We start from the raw sequence: 18,087 nt of genomic DNA on the forward strand, positions 1-18,087 counted from the left end.
GTATTGAACTTGTTTCTAGTTCATTGTCAAAGCTGAGAGAGGAATAGTATATTTGAGGGCTACAGCTAGCACTCCCAGTCTTTGACAGTAAACTACAGTGGGACTCACATCAGTACAGAGACAAAGAAAAGGTAGTTGTCACTTACATTGTAGTAATTGTAGTTATATTGATGCGGTCAATATTGATCCCACAGTTCTTGCCTTTAAAGACTTCAAATTCCAGCTGTTTTGAATTACAAGGGAATGGCTAGAAGGTCATGTTGGAGCTTCCCCTTCTGATCTCCCAGTGCATGAAGAGGCACAGGGCATGTACATAACACCAGCAGATGTTAATGATGTTCTAAGCTTCTGTGTTTCTAGAGTTACAAAATGAATGTCACTTTCTTTTTTCGGTTTTTTTTTTTTTTTCCCTCCAGAAGAGCTAATAAAAGGTATAAGAAGACAGCAACGTTAAGAGAGGTGATTTAGATCTCTGGACTTGAAAACAAGGAATGTACCGGGTTTAAATCATGAAATATTTAGCTACTTGCAGTCTTTCATTGCTGCCAGTGAAATGAACAAGTATAGCAAATTGTAGAGTTTGACCCTAGGGATTTTATTGAAATACATCAAAACAGATACATTCATCAGGTGATTAATACATAAATAAGGATTTCAGCTGAGGTAGGGTCAAAATAATGATCGCTAATTCTAGTGATGTGCCAGAGATGGTGGTGGTCAGATTTATGGTTTAACAAGAGTTGAGAGGGGATAAAAGAAAGATGTTTTTAGGGTCAAGGAACATGCTACATTATCAAGCTTTGACAGGCAATTTAAAGTCTGGGAAAGAAGTGTAATAGTAGAGTCAGAGACTTGGAACAAAGAGAATATGTCATCTGTAGTGAGGATTTCAGTCTTTGAAGTATTCAGTAACAGGTCTTTAGTTGCATTCTGGTTTTTTGTTTTGTTCACATTAAGGGAGAGGCTTTAAGGCAAAGAATGTGGCAGGCAATCTCTTAATTTGGCAGATTTCATTGCCGGGCTAACTAAACTTCCATTTATGCCTGTTCATCTTAAGTAAGTGTTGCCATGGTCAATACCGAGAGATTTAAAGATCAGAGATGAAACCAAATGGGATGAAGAATTTATTGTCATTTGCATAGAGGGAATTAATAAATTAGTAATGTTGACTATAGTAGTAATCTTACTTCAGACAGAGAGAAATAACAGAAGCAATAAAGTGCAGTGAATTATTTTCCTTATATTTTGCACTAATAGTTAAAATACATGAGTATGGATTTTTTTTTCCCAGTGTATTTTTATTCCCTAGTAGCACTGAAAGACTATTTTAACTGCTTTGCAGATAACTGTTGTCATGGAATGAGCAAAACTACATTAACCCAAGCACAAAGTAGAGTAATTACAATAAAATTAATTTTGGTGGCATTATAGAGACATTGGAAGAGAAGAAAATAATCCACAGACAGCGTGAAATTGTATGACAGTATCACAGTATAGCACTAAGATAGGGGAGTTTTCTTCCTATATTTTTGCTCTAAAAGTTTAGATGCTGGGTTCATGCCTTAATCCTGGTGGTCAAGGTTCCTGAAATTCCCCCTAACACCATGGAAGGTTGACTGTTTCATAATTAACTCAGCTAAACTCTTTAACATGGTATCAACTTTCAAATGAATGTGGTTGTGGGGAATTAAGTAATTCTGAAACCTAACTTATGCATTACCATTATCAGAGCAAAGTGCCCCAGTGTCCCCTGGCTCTGCTCATGGCCTTGGCCTCATTTTGTAGACTAGTGTGAGGAATGAGCATGTAATGGGAGGTTGTGCAGCGTGTTGTTGACAGCATGAAGTGCTCATGTCTTAGGTTAGCCCTGCAACATCCCCAGCACCCTCCTTCCTCTCGTCCTGTATTTTTTCTTTTCCCTTTCTGGCTAACCAGGACAGATCCATCTGCTGGGAAAATAATTTATTTTAGTAGGTCATTTAGAAGTTCACTTAAATGATTTGTCTCTTCAGAAGGATCAAAAATGAAAAAAAAGAGAAAAGAACATAATTACTGCCTATCCTTTTGAACATTGATTTGGGACCGGTAAAAGACTCAAAATGAGACTGGTGAGCTTTCTGTCAACTGCGTTCACTGAAAGCACTGTATCATTAAAGGACAGGGGTAGTAATTGCTTTGTGCCGTTGCTGAACTATTAGTCTGCAAATGCTTGTTCATGTAATTTAATTTTTTTAATGTATGTGTTGCTATTCCACTACGAGGCGTGGAAAGTCGTTACTTGTGCAATTTGTCATTGTGGTTAAAAGCATCAAATAACCTGTATCCTCTACCACCAGCAATGCATCTGTTTGGCCTCAACTGGCAGTTGCAGCAGACTGAAAATGATACATTTGAGAATGGAAAAGTGAATTCTGATACTGTGCCAACACATCCTGTTACAGTTCCTGCTGGAGACAGTGGTAAGTGAAATGGGCACCATTTTTTTCCCCTTCTTTTGGAATATTTCCTTCCTTTGTGTCTTACATCATCAAACTTTGACAATTTTCCTCCAAGACACTATATTTAATGCAGGTACAGAACGTTTGTAAGTAATAGTAATTTTAAACAGATAAACAGGAACAAACAGTTTCTCCTGCCTAGCATGTGAAGGGGCCTTTGGATCAGCAGGAATGCTGATCTTACTAGGAAAGCTAACTGTCAACCAAAATTCCTCACAGGAATTTACATGTGATATTTGATGAGGATAGGAAAGCTCTCATCATATCCAGAGAAGCAGAACCTCTGTTTACTCTAAAATACATGACAATACTTTTTTATTGTTGCTGTGGAGTCCCCAGAGATAGCAGGAGGGTGCTGAGGCTGGCTCCGACCATCCTGCCTTAGGGACCTCGTGTTGAGCAAGTGGCCACAACAAATCCAGGGGCCCTGGCTGGTGTCAGGACATACTGTTTCGTAAGGGGCACCTGATAGCAAGAGTCAATCTTTGGGACTTTCAACAAGCTCTCAGTAGTTTTGGACAAAAGATTACATGTGTATGTTCCATCGTAATCACTTTTTCTGAAGTTTTTGCTCCAGAAGAGGCATTTCAGGAATAATTTGCATATTTTTGAAGCGTCTCTCTTAGCTTCTCTCTTAGAAGGCAACTCATGATCAAGGAGCTTTGTGTGGCATGATGACCTCGCTGTGGAATATCTTGGGTTTTTCTCTACAGAGGTTGATGTTTTCTTCTCTTTTATTTTTTTTAAATTTCTCTCTGAAATTTAATAGGTCAGGTATAATATGTGCATTTGTTTTCTCAAAGTCTCTGGCATATAATGTTGAGTCTGAATCATCCAACCAATATATAAAGCAAGGAAAAAAACTTTCTTAATTTTGTTGTAAGAGCTTTTAAAATACAAACCACATAAAGGGATTATTTTTTATCGACCTTTTCCATGTTGCCCTTTAAGATTCTCCAAACATTTAAGAGCTTGTGCACTTTTGGCTAACAGAGGCTTCAAAATCAATAGGTTTTGAATAGAAAACTTGATTTAAATGGTTGATGAATGCAGTGTTTGCTTCATTACACAAAAATCCATTTTCCCATTCACAAGGTATATCTGACCTCCTTACCACTGAGAAGGAGGAAGCCTCTGCCAGCAATTGACATCTTGAAAATTTTTCAAGTTATCACAGCTCCAAGTCATAGAAAAGTTATAGCTCAGTTCCCTCCTTTTGTCATTTTTGTAAGCCTGTGAAACTTCTCCAGTAGGACATTTTCTTCTCATTTCCTTTAACTTCCTGCCTTTTTCTTGTACTCAGATAATCATTATCACTTCCTGTTTTCTTCTTACTTGTTTTGAATTAAGAGCAAAAAAGCTACTTTGTGGTTATGAATATTGATGCTGCAGTGACAGCTTTTCATCTCATTGTCTTCTGCATTCAATAGCCAGTATATTTTATTTTATAAAATATACTGATGTTTTTGTCAATATTTTATAAACACTTACTGGGGTTTTTCGATAATTTTTAATTTTTTTTTAACAAACTAAACTGTTATACACTGCTTCAAAAATAAAAGAAAATAATAAGGATATCAAATACATTTTTCCTTCCTTATGTCCCTAAATACTGTTCAAGAGATCAGGGTTCATTCCACCTACTTAAAATGCTGTCCTCTGCAGAATATAGTACATGGTCATTTATCAGCATGCATCAATACTGAACAACAGACAGAGCAGAGAGTACACATTTTAAACCACAAAAGAGGCCCCAGTTAGGCAGAAGGGAAAGTGTGATGACTAGATGTGAAATGTGAGAAGCAAGGCCCCTGTGCTATCACACTGGTTACTGAAGACTGTAAGGAAGAATCAGTGAAGCCTTGATTCAGATATTTTGACAGCTGAACAAATTTCAGTACCACCCTTCTCTAGTCCCCTGGTAATGTCCTCATCCTCTGATTTGGATTTGAGAAATTTCAACCACTCTAATAGTAAATGTGTATGAACATGAAATGTCATGTTTAGGTTTAAAGCTGTGTATAAGAGCTGTTACTGTTTAGAAAATGGAAAGGAAATGATGACACTATGAAGATCTTTCTTAGGCTCATTGAGATACAGCAGAGATCAAAAATTAATTAACGCCCTAACCTTAGGGTGGCAAACAGCTGCTGACAGCTTGGAGAGAGGTGTTGGGGTGCTACAAAGTACAATCATCTTTTGTTTCAATGAAGAACATAGGAGTGTATTACCTGCTGGGCGTTGAACCCCAGACATAGGCATTCCTGGGAAGCTGGTTAATGTATTTGATAAAACAGCACTTACTCAAGCTGTCTAGCTCATCTCTTCAGTAGTACAAGGCAGTTATTTTTCATTTGAACTATACAAATAGGGGAAGTTGCAGATCAATACAGCAAACAAGTGTTTATTGTTTAATGATTACCCATCATCAGTGTGTGAATTGTTCAACACAGTATGCTTAAATTTGAAGAAAGAAGTAAGAAACAAATGCTTAAATAAACTGAAATACTGAATACAGATCCATCTTCTAGAATAACACCCGAATATTATGAAAGGTTAAGTCCAAATTCAGAAAAACATTAGACTCATCTTGAAAAGTGTTTAAAAACTGGTGTCTTTAAGATCAGATATTTCACTGTCTCTTCTCATCAGCATTCTGATCAATGTGATAATCCTGTGAGACATTTTCAGCGACTGCAGAGCCGTTGTGACACAGCTCTGATGATGATACAAGTTCCCACTCAAGGCCTCTCAGCAGTGCTTCTGTACCTGTTTAATTCAACAGCAGTCTCAGTTCATCTTGGATGCGCAATAAGTGGCGAGGATCAATCTGTGACCTCACCTGGCATTTCAGATTTTAATCTAGTTTTTTTGCAGTCTAAATGTTTGCAAAAAGGTTGTGTCAGTTTCCTCCATGAAATGATGAATAATGTAGAATTTGAACGTAAAAGGCAAGGCTGAATTGTCAATTCTTCAGAACGCTTGTATGCAAACAAGTGAGCATCACATGAACATGCTTATCACATTTAGATGGATTTAGTTCAATCTTTATAATAGACTAGTTGATGAAAAGAATATGAATTGGTAAAAACACAGCAAACTCCAAGACTATAATGACAGTTCCATTTTTCTTTGTATAGTTTCACTCAAGCCTCACCTTTATGTTCCAGCTGCTTAAATACAGCATTGCTTGCTTATACAAAACCAAAAATAGGTAACCAGAGCTGTAGTATTTGTTAGAATTGAATAAATGCTCTGATATTTAATATAGAAATTATTATATTAGTTCTCTTGACTACTTGTGTTTATGTATCTATTCTTAAAATCTGTATGCTGCATTTTGCTTTTCCTTTTTTTTTTTTTCTTTTTAATGTGAGGCTTTATTCTGAGAAACCCCAATTAAAATGCTGGTGGAAAAAAAATAGTTTAATGTAGATTCTAAACCATTTCCATAATGCTCCTCCTTAGGGATGCATTTTTAGTATGCAGGTATTTGTGGTATCTTTGCCTTTTTATTTCCAAATCATTGAATTCCTGGAATCTTCTATTCAAAAACGTTGTCAGATAACATTTTTCTGCGGTAATTCTAAATATTTGAAGATAGATATGAAGGACAATTGAAAGCCAGAAAGGAACACTAATTTTTGATCTCCTTATTATTCTAAACCAGGAAAATTAGGAGGATTTGCACAAGAAAACAACACTATAGATTCTGGAGAACTTGATATAGGCCGAAGAGCGATACAAGAAGTGCCCCCTGGGATTTTTTGGAGATCACAACTGTTCATTGATCAGCCACAATTTCTAAAATTCAATATATCCCTTCAGAAAGATGCATTGATTGGAGTATATGGTCGAAAAGGTTTACCACCTTCACACACTCAGGTGAGAACTGTTTGTGTTAAAAGTAGCACATTATTGAAAACCATGATCTTGTACCTTTTGTATCTTTTTTCTCTCTCAGGATTACATTATTTTCCATTTTGCTGATTTTTATTTTTACTGTTTATACTTTATTGATCTCATGTGATGACCAGAACTTTGGTAATACTCTGTGTTGGGATCTAGAATGGGGTACGTGGTATTCTTATTTATGAGCTGTTCTTTTGCCTAATCAATGATTCTTCCGATATGGAGTTGTTTTATGCAGAATTTATAGGTACTTTTTTTATTCTTTGCTATATTCACATATCTTTAAAAACCTAAGCAAACTAATACAGAATCTCATGGCCACACATCAGGTGTGGTTGATAGTTCCTGCAGACAGCACATTAACCAAATTTCCAAACAAGAAGACAAGCAAATACTACAGTATTTACAGCTTGGTGTCTCACTAAATAAAAACATAAAAGAAAAATATGTAATATGTGTCTACAAAGATACAGTGAATTGGTGTTATAAAAGTGTCAGTCTTCACTGGGCAACTAGTGTCTTGAAACGTTGTTATTAAATGTGCCAGAGGATTTATTCTGTTCCACCCCTCAGAAGATTTCTAGTGACACCTTTTATTGCATATGGTTACCCTTCTTAGTAAGAAAAAAACACTTTTTATCCATAGTGATAGAACAGTTAAAGTATAAAAGAATGAACAGTCTTCTGGATTGGCAGGAGAAACAGAGAATCAGTGCTTCAGATGCTATCTTAGCATTAATTGTATTCATATTATTTTAAAGATTTAAGACCCTCCAAGATTAGATTTCTTCCAATGCAGTATTTGTCCAACTGCTGGCTCAGCTCCATTTTTCCATCTGAATAGGTATTTTAGCTCATTTTCTTCTACCCCATTTGGAGAAACATCTTAGTGACTTTTATTTTGAGTGTATGGGTTTGCCGTGGACACAAATCTAAGTATAGCAACCAAATGGTATAAATGTATCAAAGCTTGACTGATTATGTCTGATACACAGTTGTAGCAGCAAATCCATAGGTTTAAAATTCATATATTTTAATTCAGTCCCATTTTTAAAAAAAAAATTTATTTTCATGCTACTGCACTATTTAAATTTTTCAGTTTGGTTTTTTTTTATTCAGGTATAACTTTTAAAATATGTACAATATATTACTAATATATTAATAATGATTACACCTACTTAACAGACAAAAGCCAGAGAGGAAGGGTCAGCAAAGCAGGTAAAGTCATGGAGTGTTACATTATTTTGTAGTTTAGTTTCCATTAAAGTATAAACATTTTACTGAATGCAGAAAGCACACTCCTGTTTACTTAAAAATCTTTATAATAATGATTAAATGGATTTTCTTCAGACCTTCACGTATGAACACCCACCCTCAGGCTGACAACAACCACATGAAATTGTAGCGTAAAGAAAATGGATTCAAAAAGTTATCAGCCATTTGAAATAGGGGTTTGGAATACAAATGCCATCTCAATGATAACAGTAACAGGAGTTAGGGGAATACCTGTGTGGCAAAAGTGAATAAAACTGAAGAAGCTGATCTAAACTATGCATTTATATGAGAAGTTATGCAAGTAAGTATGACTACTAAAAAAATTGTCTTTACTTGATTTCTTATCCTGTCAAAAGATTAAAATAGGAGTGCCCATTATCCAAAAACACAGAGACTACTGAATCTGTTTCCTATCCTCTGTGTTACACAGACTCCAAGTTCTTACTAATGTTTAAGTATGATACAACAGAAAGAATCATATGTGAGTCCTGCTTGACATTTTAGATATACTGTTCCCAAGATATAGGTCCCAAGCTCTCTTGTCCTATTTTTGCCTGGTATATAATCAGAATATTTTTTACAAACCGTTGACTGGCATTTGATACAGTGAAAAATTAGGCATGCTTACTTATGCCTACTAGTGCCCTACTGAACTTATAAGGCTGCTAAAGCTTCTCAAGGGTACAGGTTTATCAGAATGTTTGTATGGCCTTGAACCCAATGATGGCTAGTTAAATGTCTGAGATAAAGCATGTACGTAATCTAAAAATGCAGTTTCAGTAAGTGGTTGGGGTTTTATTTGCGACCATGCTCCTTCATGTGGGTAAAAAAATGGAGTAAAATACATCTTGACCGTTTAAGCCTTTCTCCAACAAAGTCCTAACACAGGACTTTGATGAAGACACAGCTCATCCTGGTAAAATACATATTCAACTGAAGTGCCCTTATGTAAACAAAATAAGGTACTTTGGCAAAAAGACATCTGATGAAATAGAACACTGAGGGGATTACAAGCGTAAGTCCATTTATTTCTTTCTTATTTCCCCTAACTCTTATGGCTTGTGCCGACAGAAGTTCCTAACTGCAAGCTGGGCATAGGTAACAGGGACAGACTAACAGCTGATGTTTGGCTTCACTGCATCCTTCCATTCCACTTCCATCCTTTACTTCCATCCTGCCCATTAGACAAGGCAGCTCACTCATGTGGCTCCAAGTGTCACAAGAACGTGGCAGACAAGCACATGAATGTCCATGCTGAGTTTGGTCAAAAGCCCATCTAGCCTCCTGTCTGTGATGGGGGCCATGAGCAGACACAGAGAGATCAATAAAGCAGCATGATAGTATTGTAGTTACTCTTCCCACAATGTGCTTTTGGCCTCCTGAGTTTTAAGGCCAAAGGACTTTGCTGAGTCAAAGATGCTGTCTTTGATTTTTCTACAAATCTTTGATAGATTCTTTTTTCCTGTGAATTTGCATTGTCACCTTTGAATCTATGGAAGCTTTTAGCATGTGTGACATTTGCAGCAGGGCTTAACTACACATTTCACACTGTATTCCTCAGTGTGTTTTGAGACAGTAGCTTTTGTTTGACACACTGTTGGTAGCGTTTTGGAAGAGGCAGAGCAGAATTTCTCATTAATTTCTTCTTCATGCTGCCCTTGATTAATGGATCTCTGGTATTATCAGTGAGTTGTATTTTTTCCAGTTTGTTTTGTCATTCTTTTTATGAAAGCTTTTTCAGTCCTTTGGCTATCCTTTTCTGAGAGTTCTCCTGTTTGAATTCAGCCTTTTCAAGGTGTGGAGACCAGAACAGCACAGAACATAAGAAGTGTTTAACTATGATGGTTTCATTCAATGCCTTAATTATGTCTGCTTTTCTTGTTTTTAATTATTGAGCTCTTATTTCCATAATCTGTCTACCATATCTCAAAGAACTCATCCTATAATGACAAAAGTTGGCTTAGAGCCCATCTTTGGATGTGTAAAGCTAGGGTTGTTTCAGGAGGACTTTGAAAAGTAGGATCTCACTCACATCTATCACTTCATGTCTGTGTCTCTTGAATGCTATCTGCCCTTGTCTTCTAGTCACAGAATGACAAGTACTGATAACAAAGTTTATGGAAATGAGCAACTGCTGCTTGTTTCTCAAACGTCAGTATTTGAATTTTCAGGTCGTACGTTAAATAGTAAAGAACTTATTACTTCCTGCACTCTGCCAGTATTTGTGAAGTTGCCTTGTCACCTGTCCTGCAAAATCTTTGCTCGTATGCCTGTGATACCCTACATGTGTAACCATACAGCACAATTTTCTTTAGCTCCCTCCTTACACCTTCAGTATTTCTACCAATGTCTGTCTTCTCTTTGTCACCTTTGACTATAATGCAGAACTTGCCTTTTACCTTTGCCACCTCGTTCTCCACTTCTCTCCTGCACCCTTTGCCTGTTCATCCACTTCTTTTTTGTACCCAGTTAAAACCTGACAGCGAGTAAGAGGACACTGTAGTCAATATCTGTCCCTAATTATACAACCTCTGGTGCCAATTATCCTACTATTGCAGGGGACATAATAAAAGTATGATAGAAAATAGGCTTGGGAGAGATTTCAAGAAGTCTTCGTTTACACCCTTGTCTTGTAATAGGATTAATTGTGTATAAACTATTCCTATCAATTGCTTAGAATTCTATTAATTAAACAGTAACAGAATGCAGAAAATTTAACACTTGTTCTGTCCCATGATCAAAAATAACAGGAATATAGCATGTAGGAAATGGTTTGATGTATCGTATTCAGGACAGAATTTTTGGTTGCTTTGCTGTATTCTCTTTAGGTATCAAAATTAGTCTCAAGCACAGCTACTATTTGTGTGTCACAGACTGATCTGAGATGCATAGTTCTCTTTCTGGGGAATCATAAATAAATCAACCAGAAATAATTGACGGCGGCTGTCCATTCAAAACCCAATCAATGCAAGCCTGAAACTCTTTGTGACACTTTCTAAAAATGTCAGTTCCATTGCAGCCAGCGAATCAATATGTTTATTTAAAGAGACTTTTAAGAATAAAAAAGATACTTTGGTTTAAAGCAAAACTGTATGGAATGGTAGGGCAAATCATCACATTTAGACTCAGTATAAAGGAAATTTATTTGTCGTCATAGAAGGAAAATAAAATTGGTATGGTTTTGCTTATGAAGATAATTGTTTTTCCAGTCTGTTTTTGTTGCCATGTCCCAAATATAAAAAAGCAGCCTTTAAAAGGGTTAGTTAAGATCAATTTTTTTTTTAATTTGCTGGGGGACAGAATGAACAGTTAATTTCCTTCTGTATGGCTTTTTAAGTGTAGTGTAAAATGGTGTTCTGATAACAGCATATGTCCTTATTACAGTACAAATACAAAATCGTGAATTGTGCTGTGCTTGTCAGCCATTAGTGGCCAATCAAGTGGTGTAGCCACTTGTTCCTGTATCAAAAATACAGTTTTAATTTGAAATTGTCCTTCTACAAAAGTGATCTCATGCCATATACAAATTACAAAGTCACAACTAATGTCTATGAATGACCTGTTAAAACCCAGAGCTCCCTGAGCCTTCCCTTTTTAAAAATGCTAAAATCACTGGAGAGGCAGGAGTGAAAAAAAGCCAAAATTGTTTCTCTCTCTCTCTCACAAAATAAGATAAATATTTAATAGTCTGACAAATGAGAGTGTTGAATGGTTTTGAATAATTGCTCTCCCAAAATGATCACATTTGTTTCCATGTGGCGCTGCGCATACAGAGCTGCCGCTCATCCTAATCACATTATCTTCTATCCTGCTCATTCAGACATCGCTGGAAAAGCGTCTCGGGTCTTGACAGAGTCGTAATAACTATGCATTTCCTTCACATCCTGGCTGCTGGGAAGATGATTCTGCATACTGGGGGGGAGCAGTCTTACAATACCAGTGAATTTTGCCCTGCAATTTCAAGAAGAGAACACAAGTACTTAAACCCTTGTTCTGGGATAAAGGCTGTCGTATTTTCTTTTGTCTCAGGAGTAGTTTCTGAAGGTCACAAGTCAGGGTGGAAAATCACTGATCCACTGGTCCTGGGAACTGATCTTATCCCAGCTCAGGTGAATCAGTGGTTCACATGCTGGCCTTTACTTTAAAAGGCCCTGGATGTAATTTCATTTGAGAGAGATCTTCAGCATGTGGAAAGATTGAATGTTTATGTGCTACAGTTCACTTCATATGATAAACATGTGTCACAGTAGAACTGAAACCTTGGGCAGTCTTAGCAGTAAAAGCAGAGACCCTCTGCCACAAGCAAGAATGCTCTTCAATTTTCCTACCTTTTTGATTTTGATTATTATTAAAGATAATAATATGTATTATCTTTACATGTTCAACATGCAGAAGACAACTTTCAAGGCCTGAGAACAGACTCCAGATAGTGTAAAGTCAGTGCAGGGCCTGGAGCAGATTTAGCCCTCCAGGTGCCTTAGCCCTAGTTCAGGTGCATAAACATGCATAACATGCATGAAAACTTGTGTTGTGTGTTTGCTTGTTTTATCAGCTCAGATGCTGCTATATTTTTCCAAGCCCAAGTTGTTAAAATACAGTATGTGCTGTCCATTGGCCTGAGGTACCATGGGACTTGGACAGTTTGTCATTTTTGATAGTTGCAATGTTTTCTGCTTTCCTTCTCCTGTTTTGAGCTTCTGTGATGAGAAGTAAAGCTCTTTCTCTCCTTCCTCAAAAATTCCAGACTCTACAAAAGGGGGATTGAGCAGTTAATCCCTCATCTGAAATTAAATGAAGAAAAGTAGATTATTGGTATTGTATATTATTATTAGCCCGTATGTATGTAACACAGTTTGAAAGTTAGCTCTCACGTGTAACTAAGGTGCCAGTCATAACTGCGGACTCACTTCAACTACTATTTTCTTCCCCCAGTGTATGCAGTGGGTTCATTGACCACTTTCTACTGAAAAAGTCTTTCTAGTAAGCATGAGAAGTAGTTGGTAATTTTATTTGAATGCTTAGCAAGGAGCAAAGAAAGAAGAAAGGGTTGGTTTCAATTCCTTCCCTGCTCCAAAAGGAAACTTGGTCTAAATACAAGCATATTGTCAGGGTGGTGCCATGGTCATCCTGTGACTTGTCAAGCTCTGGTCTGTGCTTCGTTTCAGTATGACTTTGTGGAGCTCCTGGATGGCAGCCGGCTGATTGCAAGGGAGCAACGCAACCTGCTGGAGTCAGAGCGAGCCGGACGGCAGGCGAGGTCTGTCAGTCTCCACGAGGCAGGTTTTATCCAGTATTTGGATTCTGGCATCTGGCACCTGGCCTTTTATAATGATGGGAAAAATGCAGAGCAGGTGTCTTTTAATACCATAATTATAGGTAAGCATAATCTTCAAAGCTTTTACCAAACACTAGCTTGGGGTCAGGTTTTTAGGAATTAATAGATAGGTTTTCATAGTTAAATTAGCATACTATTTTTTTTGCAGGTTTTACATTTATGTGTTTCTTTTGCTACTCAGAGTAAAACACAGAGTATATATTTTAATTTCTTGATCTAAGGCATAAGGGTTTTAATTTCTTAGTCTAAGGCATAAGTACTTCTAATGAAACTTGAAAGGAGGATGCTTGAAAGGAGGATGCTGTTTTGATTATTAAATGGCACGAGACTAGATTTTAAGTATGGAGCTCATGTATAAGTTTTACACTTATAATTTTAGCCTTTATTTTGGAATATAATGTCCTAAGATACTGGGGGCATCAGCATTAGAAAATCACATCTATTCATGCTCTTCGAACAAAAGAAATCTAAACACTTCTCAGAGCGAGAACAAGCTGTCAGTAGTGGCTCAAATGATAGCTGCTTCATGCAGTGGGCACCTGAGTTATCCTTCTCTTTTTCCTTTTAGAGTCTGTGGTGGAATGCCCCCGAAATTGCCATGGTAACGGTGAATGTGTTTCTGGATCCTGCCATTGTTTTCCTGGGTTTCTGGGCCCCGATTGTTCGAGAGGTAAATCAGCCCAATGCTTTTCTCAAGTCAGTTTAAGTGACCATGAAGACAAATTCATCAGAAAAGCAACATCTCAGATGTTCTTTGGTGAAGATTTTATTTTGATTGTTCTGCTGTGTTCTGTTTCACAGCAGCCTGCCCGGTGCTGTGCAGTGGCAATGGGCAGTACTCCAAAGGACGCTGCCTGTGCTACAGTGGCTGGAAGGGCACCGAGTGTGACGTGCCTGCGAGTCAGTGCATCGATCCCCAGTGTGGGGGACGGGGCATTTGCATCATGGGCTCTTGTGCCTGCAACTCTGGGTACAAAGGAGAAAACTGTGAAGAAGGTAAATATTTTTGCCAGCACCAGCTGTTGTTGGTCAGGTTAACAGCTGGCACATCTGGCTCTATAAATTTTTCTAGATTTAGATCTTATGCACTAACGCTGTTTCTTCAGAAAACATTTTGCAATACTACAAATCAAGTTTTGGAATCACTAGTATCCCTGAATTCTAACGAATTATTGTACTCTATTTATTCTCAAGTAAGCAGTGGGAACATTCAAAGTAAGGTGCATGTAATGTTTTTGCTTGCTGGTACATTTGGGTTTCATCTGGCTGAAATCAGCTAAGAAGAAAGCACATGAAACACATATGTAGGAATTCTTACTGAATTTTCCAAGTACAGAATAATCATTAATTTATTGCATTTGTTAGTAGTCTTTTCCACTGACCAGATTGTGGAAAGTGCTGATTTGAATATATCAGGGGGAAAAATGAGGCATTATTCTTGTGTTCCAGAGATATGCGTGATAATATTCATTCTGGAATGCTGCAAAATGCTGTTCATTTTCCATTATATTTTTTTAGGGAGTAAAAACTGCTATTTTCTTCCCCAATCAAATTGATTTTATTGATCTCCACATACAAAGTAATGCAATTAAGTCTCTGGAATTAAATTTTCAGACCATTGACCCTACAAGTGTAACATTTTATTGAGTCAAATTGCTGAATTAAATCTCATCATCTAAAGCACAAGTGAATTAAGACAGATAGACAGTATGCAACTCATTCATTTCTGAAACAATTTGGGGGACCTTTATAGCTGCCAAAACTATGTGGTAGTGGATTGGGTAAGTAGTACCAGGGAACGGTGCTGCAGAGAATCCAACACTTCCTCCATTATGATTAAGCAGAATCAAGATCAGTTGCCCAAGACCCAAAGCCAATCTTGCTGTAAGTCAGAAAAATGAGCAAACCTTGAAAGATTCTCCATTGATTCAGTGGTAACCTCTAATTGTCTTGATGTCAGTTATGTGCATGCACAAAATTTAGAGGATCAGAAAGTGGTGTGAAAGGGAGGTGTTCTTGCAAGGAAAATTGCAGCTATGTAAGAAGTGATGACAAAGAGTGATTTACCTTGTAGCCAGAGAAGGGAGGCTGGCACAGAGAGATCTTAGTCCACTCTGTCTTTTCCTCATTCATTTTCTCTCAGTTTCAGCATACTAATGTTAAAGATGGGTGCAATGCTGCCTATTTCATAAGGTCTTGAAATGTGAATGAAGCCCAAATGTGCTGTTAGCACCTCTGGGTTGATTCTGTTGTTAGGATAGACAGGTTTAAGCTGATCTTTCTCCTCTCCCTGCAGCGGATTGCTTGGACCCAGCCTGCTCCAGCCATGGTGTGTGCATCCACGGCGAGTGCCACTGCAACCCGGGCTGGGGGGGCAACAACTGTGAAATCCTGAAGACAATGTGCTCTGACCAGTGCTCTGGCCATGGCACCTACCTTCAGGAGAGTGGTAGCTGCACCTGCGACCCCAACTGGACAGGTCCAGATTGCTCCAATGGTAAGAGTTAAAAGCACTGGCATTTCATAAAATGTCGATCTCTTGAATAGGAGCATTTTAATGGCATTACTGTGTTAGGACCTGACCTGCTGAGTTGATTGATCTCTTGGAGTTGACTTCAGCATGAACTGTAAATTGATTCAAAGGTTCAAAATAATTGATGAGTTTGAAGGATTTGAAAATCAATGTATTTGTTTGTAGCTTTTAACTGCCTTCATCTGGTAACTTCAGGTATTTCACAAGCAAGCTCAGAATGTTCTTTGCATGATATGGATGTTTCCTAATACATCTACTTAGAAATTTAAAACTAGTGAAACCAGGGACATTCACATTTTAAGAATCTCTCCAGCTAATTTGAGGTAATTTTCCTGAAAAGCAGCTAGCATTCAAGTTTGAAGGCAAAGGGAATGCAAGAATGAGTCTTAAACAGCTTTTGAGGCAGGGTGCAGGCTGCCGGGGTGGAGGGAGTTGGTTGGAGTGAAGAAGCAGAGGAATTTCTTGAAATATGGAACTGAGCTTATTAAAGCCATAGTCTGAGCTTAGAAACAAAAGGAGAAAACTAGAGGTACTAGGACAGAGAGCAGAATCTAAATATTTATAAAGTATGACAGCAGCTTTTTGACAAATAGGAGTTTTTTAGAATCTTGTTTGGTAGCCATATATCAAAAAAGAAATCATGTCTAACTGTGAGACATGTATTTGTCTAAAACAGTTCATCTAAGAACTCAGACGCTTTGTTAATGAAAACTGAACACATGGGCTAGCTGGGTTTATGCCAGCTTATGAATAAATATAACTTCTTCATGAGGAACCATCTTTTTGAAACAAATGTACTTCCTGACCGGGATCTGTGATACTTCATAATGGTTTATGCATACGGGAGTGATTGAGTTCCAAACACGCTAGAAAAAAGTGACAAAGAAAAGAAAGTGTTGTCTTCTATGAATTTTGTTTAGAAGAAAAAATCCTTTTCTGTTTCTAGCACTAAAAATGGTTATTTGTGTTAGACCCTGTCTAGTTCTCAGGCAAAACATGGATCCCCTATTTACTGACACGTCCTCTGCTCTTCTTTTGATGGCCAGTTATGCTCCATCTTTTACTTGTGTTTCATGGAATGATTTATCATTAAAATAACACAAAATATTTCTGATCTCAAATATTTCAAGTGTGTCAGACTCACAAAAGAATGTTTGTAAGAACATGCAGAGATTATTTGCTGAAGCTGTGCAAAATGACCTTCAGAGCAGTACACTAAAAAAAGTAAATCTTACCCATAAACATGTTATTAAGCTGTTAGATGAAGAAAAGAATGAGTTACTTCCATCAGAGGGTTTTATAGGTTTGAAATCAGCAGAGCTTTCCTCTATCTTCATCAGCAGTTTGTCCGTTAATTAGCCCTTCAATTCCACTTCAATTAAATTAACTCTAATTAATAAATTCATTACAAAGATTGACACACCTTGCTCAAAGCTGGTGTGCTAAAAGCTGATAAACACCTTCACCCTAATGAAAAATTGATTAGATTGAAGAGAAATAAACCTTTCTTTCTCAGAGCTGCAGTGACGTTTTGTGACTCTGAAGTTAATCAAACCGTCTTGCATCTTTTAATCAAAAATTTAATTCAAAGTAGATATAAAATGCTATATAGTTGGTGGGGGGGAAAGGAGGGGGAAGTTACAGCTGTCTTTCTCCAGAAAGGTTTTGGGCTGTTTCTTACAGGAAATGTCACAGCTCCTTGATACTGTGTTTAATGTTCTACAGCACTTTGAGACAGCAGAGAGAAAAACACAGTTGAACAGGAAACTGGAAACCTTTCTTGCACTGAATGCAAGTTTCTTTTGCTATTAAAAATTATTTAGATCTTTTATTACTGAACTACTTGCTGTCTTTTACAAGAAAAAATAAAAACTAAATATAGTATTTCTATGAACCATACATGGCTACAGCTAGCTGTATTCCAAGGAACTAAAAAGTCCCTCAGGCTGTATTATCTCTTTGTTTTTTTGTTTTCTGCTTAGCAGAAGTAAAGTTTGCTGGAGTCTGACTAAATGAACCAAAATGGTAAATGCAAAATCTGGCAGTGTAAATTATCATCTTGTATTAGCTGAGGCTTAATATGTGTTGTTTGGCCTCTGACTACCTTTGGCTGTTGACATATTTTTCAATTATTCTATCAGATACGAGATCCTGTTACTATATGTAAATGACAAGTTAAATTGCTGTATGTTGATTTATTTTTTTAACAAATTATTATTGAACCAGACTGTTCGTACCTGTCACTGATACAAATTTACTGGAAGTAAAAGAGTAAAATGATCTTTTATACTTTACAGATGTGTGTCAGTGTGTCAGCATAGTGCTAATTTGTCTCACTAAGGCTGATTCTTTATAATGAAAAATCTGTCAGTAATGGCACATTTCAACTTTGAATGAAAGCAGGGAGAAGAGTATGGAGTGGAAACCTTGCTAATTTGAACTTCGTCGTACTAGATGTTCACTCACCATAGACAATGATCTAGGTATACCTTACATTTTGTCACTGTGAGTACAGTGTAACTTTTGGTAGGTAT

The 18,087-nt window shown here is 37.2% G+C and overlaps 1 protein-coding gene across 1 annotated transcript in view; it reads left to right on the plus strand.

The window, feature by feature from the left end:
• The window catches only part of TENM3 (teneurin transmembrane protein 3), a 235,797-nt gene that overhangs the window by 138,601 nt on the left and 79,109 nt on the right, over positions 1–18,087 (plus strand). Inside the window, exons 5-10 of the mRNA XM_041395708.1 lie at positions 2,337–2,459; positions 6,169–6,383; positions 12,851–13,061; positions 13,589–13,690; positions 13,822–14,016; positions 15,317–15,517. Of these exons, the coding sequence (XP_041251642.1) occupies positions 2,337–2,459; positions 6,169–6,383; positions 12,851–13,061; positions 13,589–13,690; positions 13,822–14,016; positions 15,317–15,517 (1,047 nt within the window). The remainder of the gene's footprint in view (positions 1–2,336; positions 2,460–6,168; positions 6,384–12,850; positions 13,062–13,588; positions 13,691–13,821; positions 14,017–15,316; positions 15,518–18,087) is intronic.

Source organism: Onychostruthus taczanowskii, unplaced genomic scaffold (assembly GCF_017590055.1).
Source record: "Onychostruthus taczanowskii isolate IOZ18803 unplaced genomic scaffold, ASM1759005v1 scaffold12, whole genome shotgun sequence".
NCBI lineage: Eukaryota > Metazoa > Chordata > Aves > Passeriformes > Passeridae > Onychostruthus > Onychostruthus taczanowskii.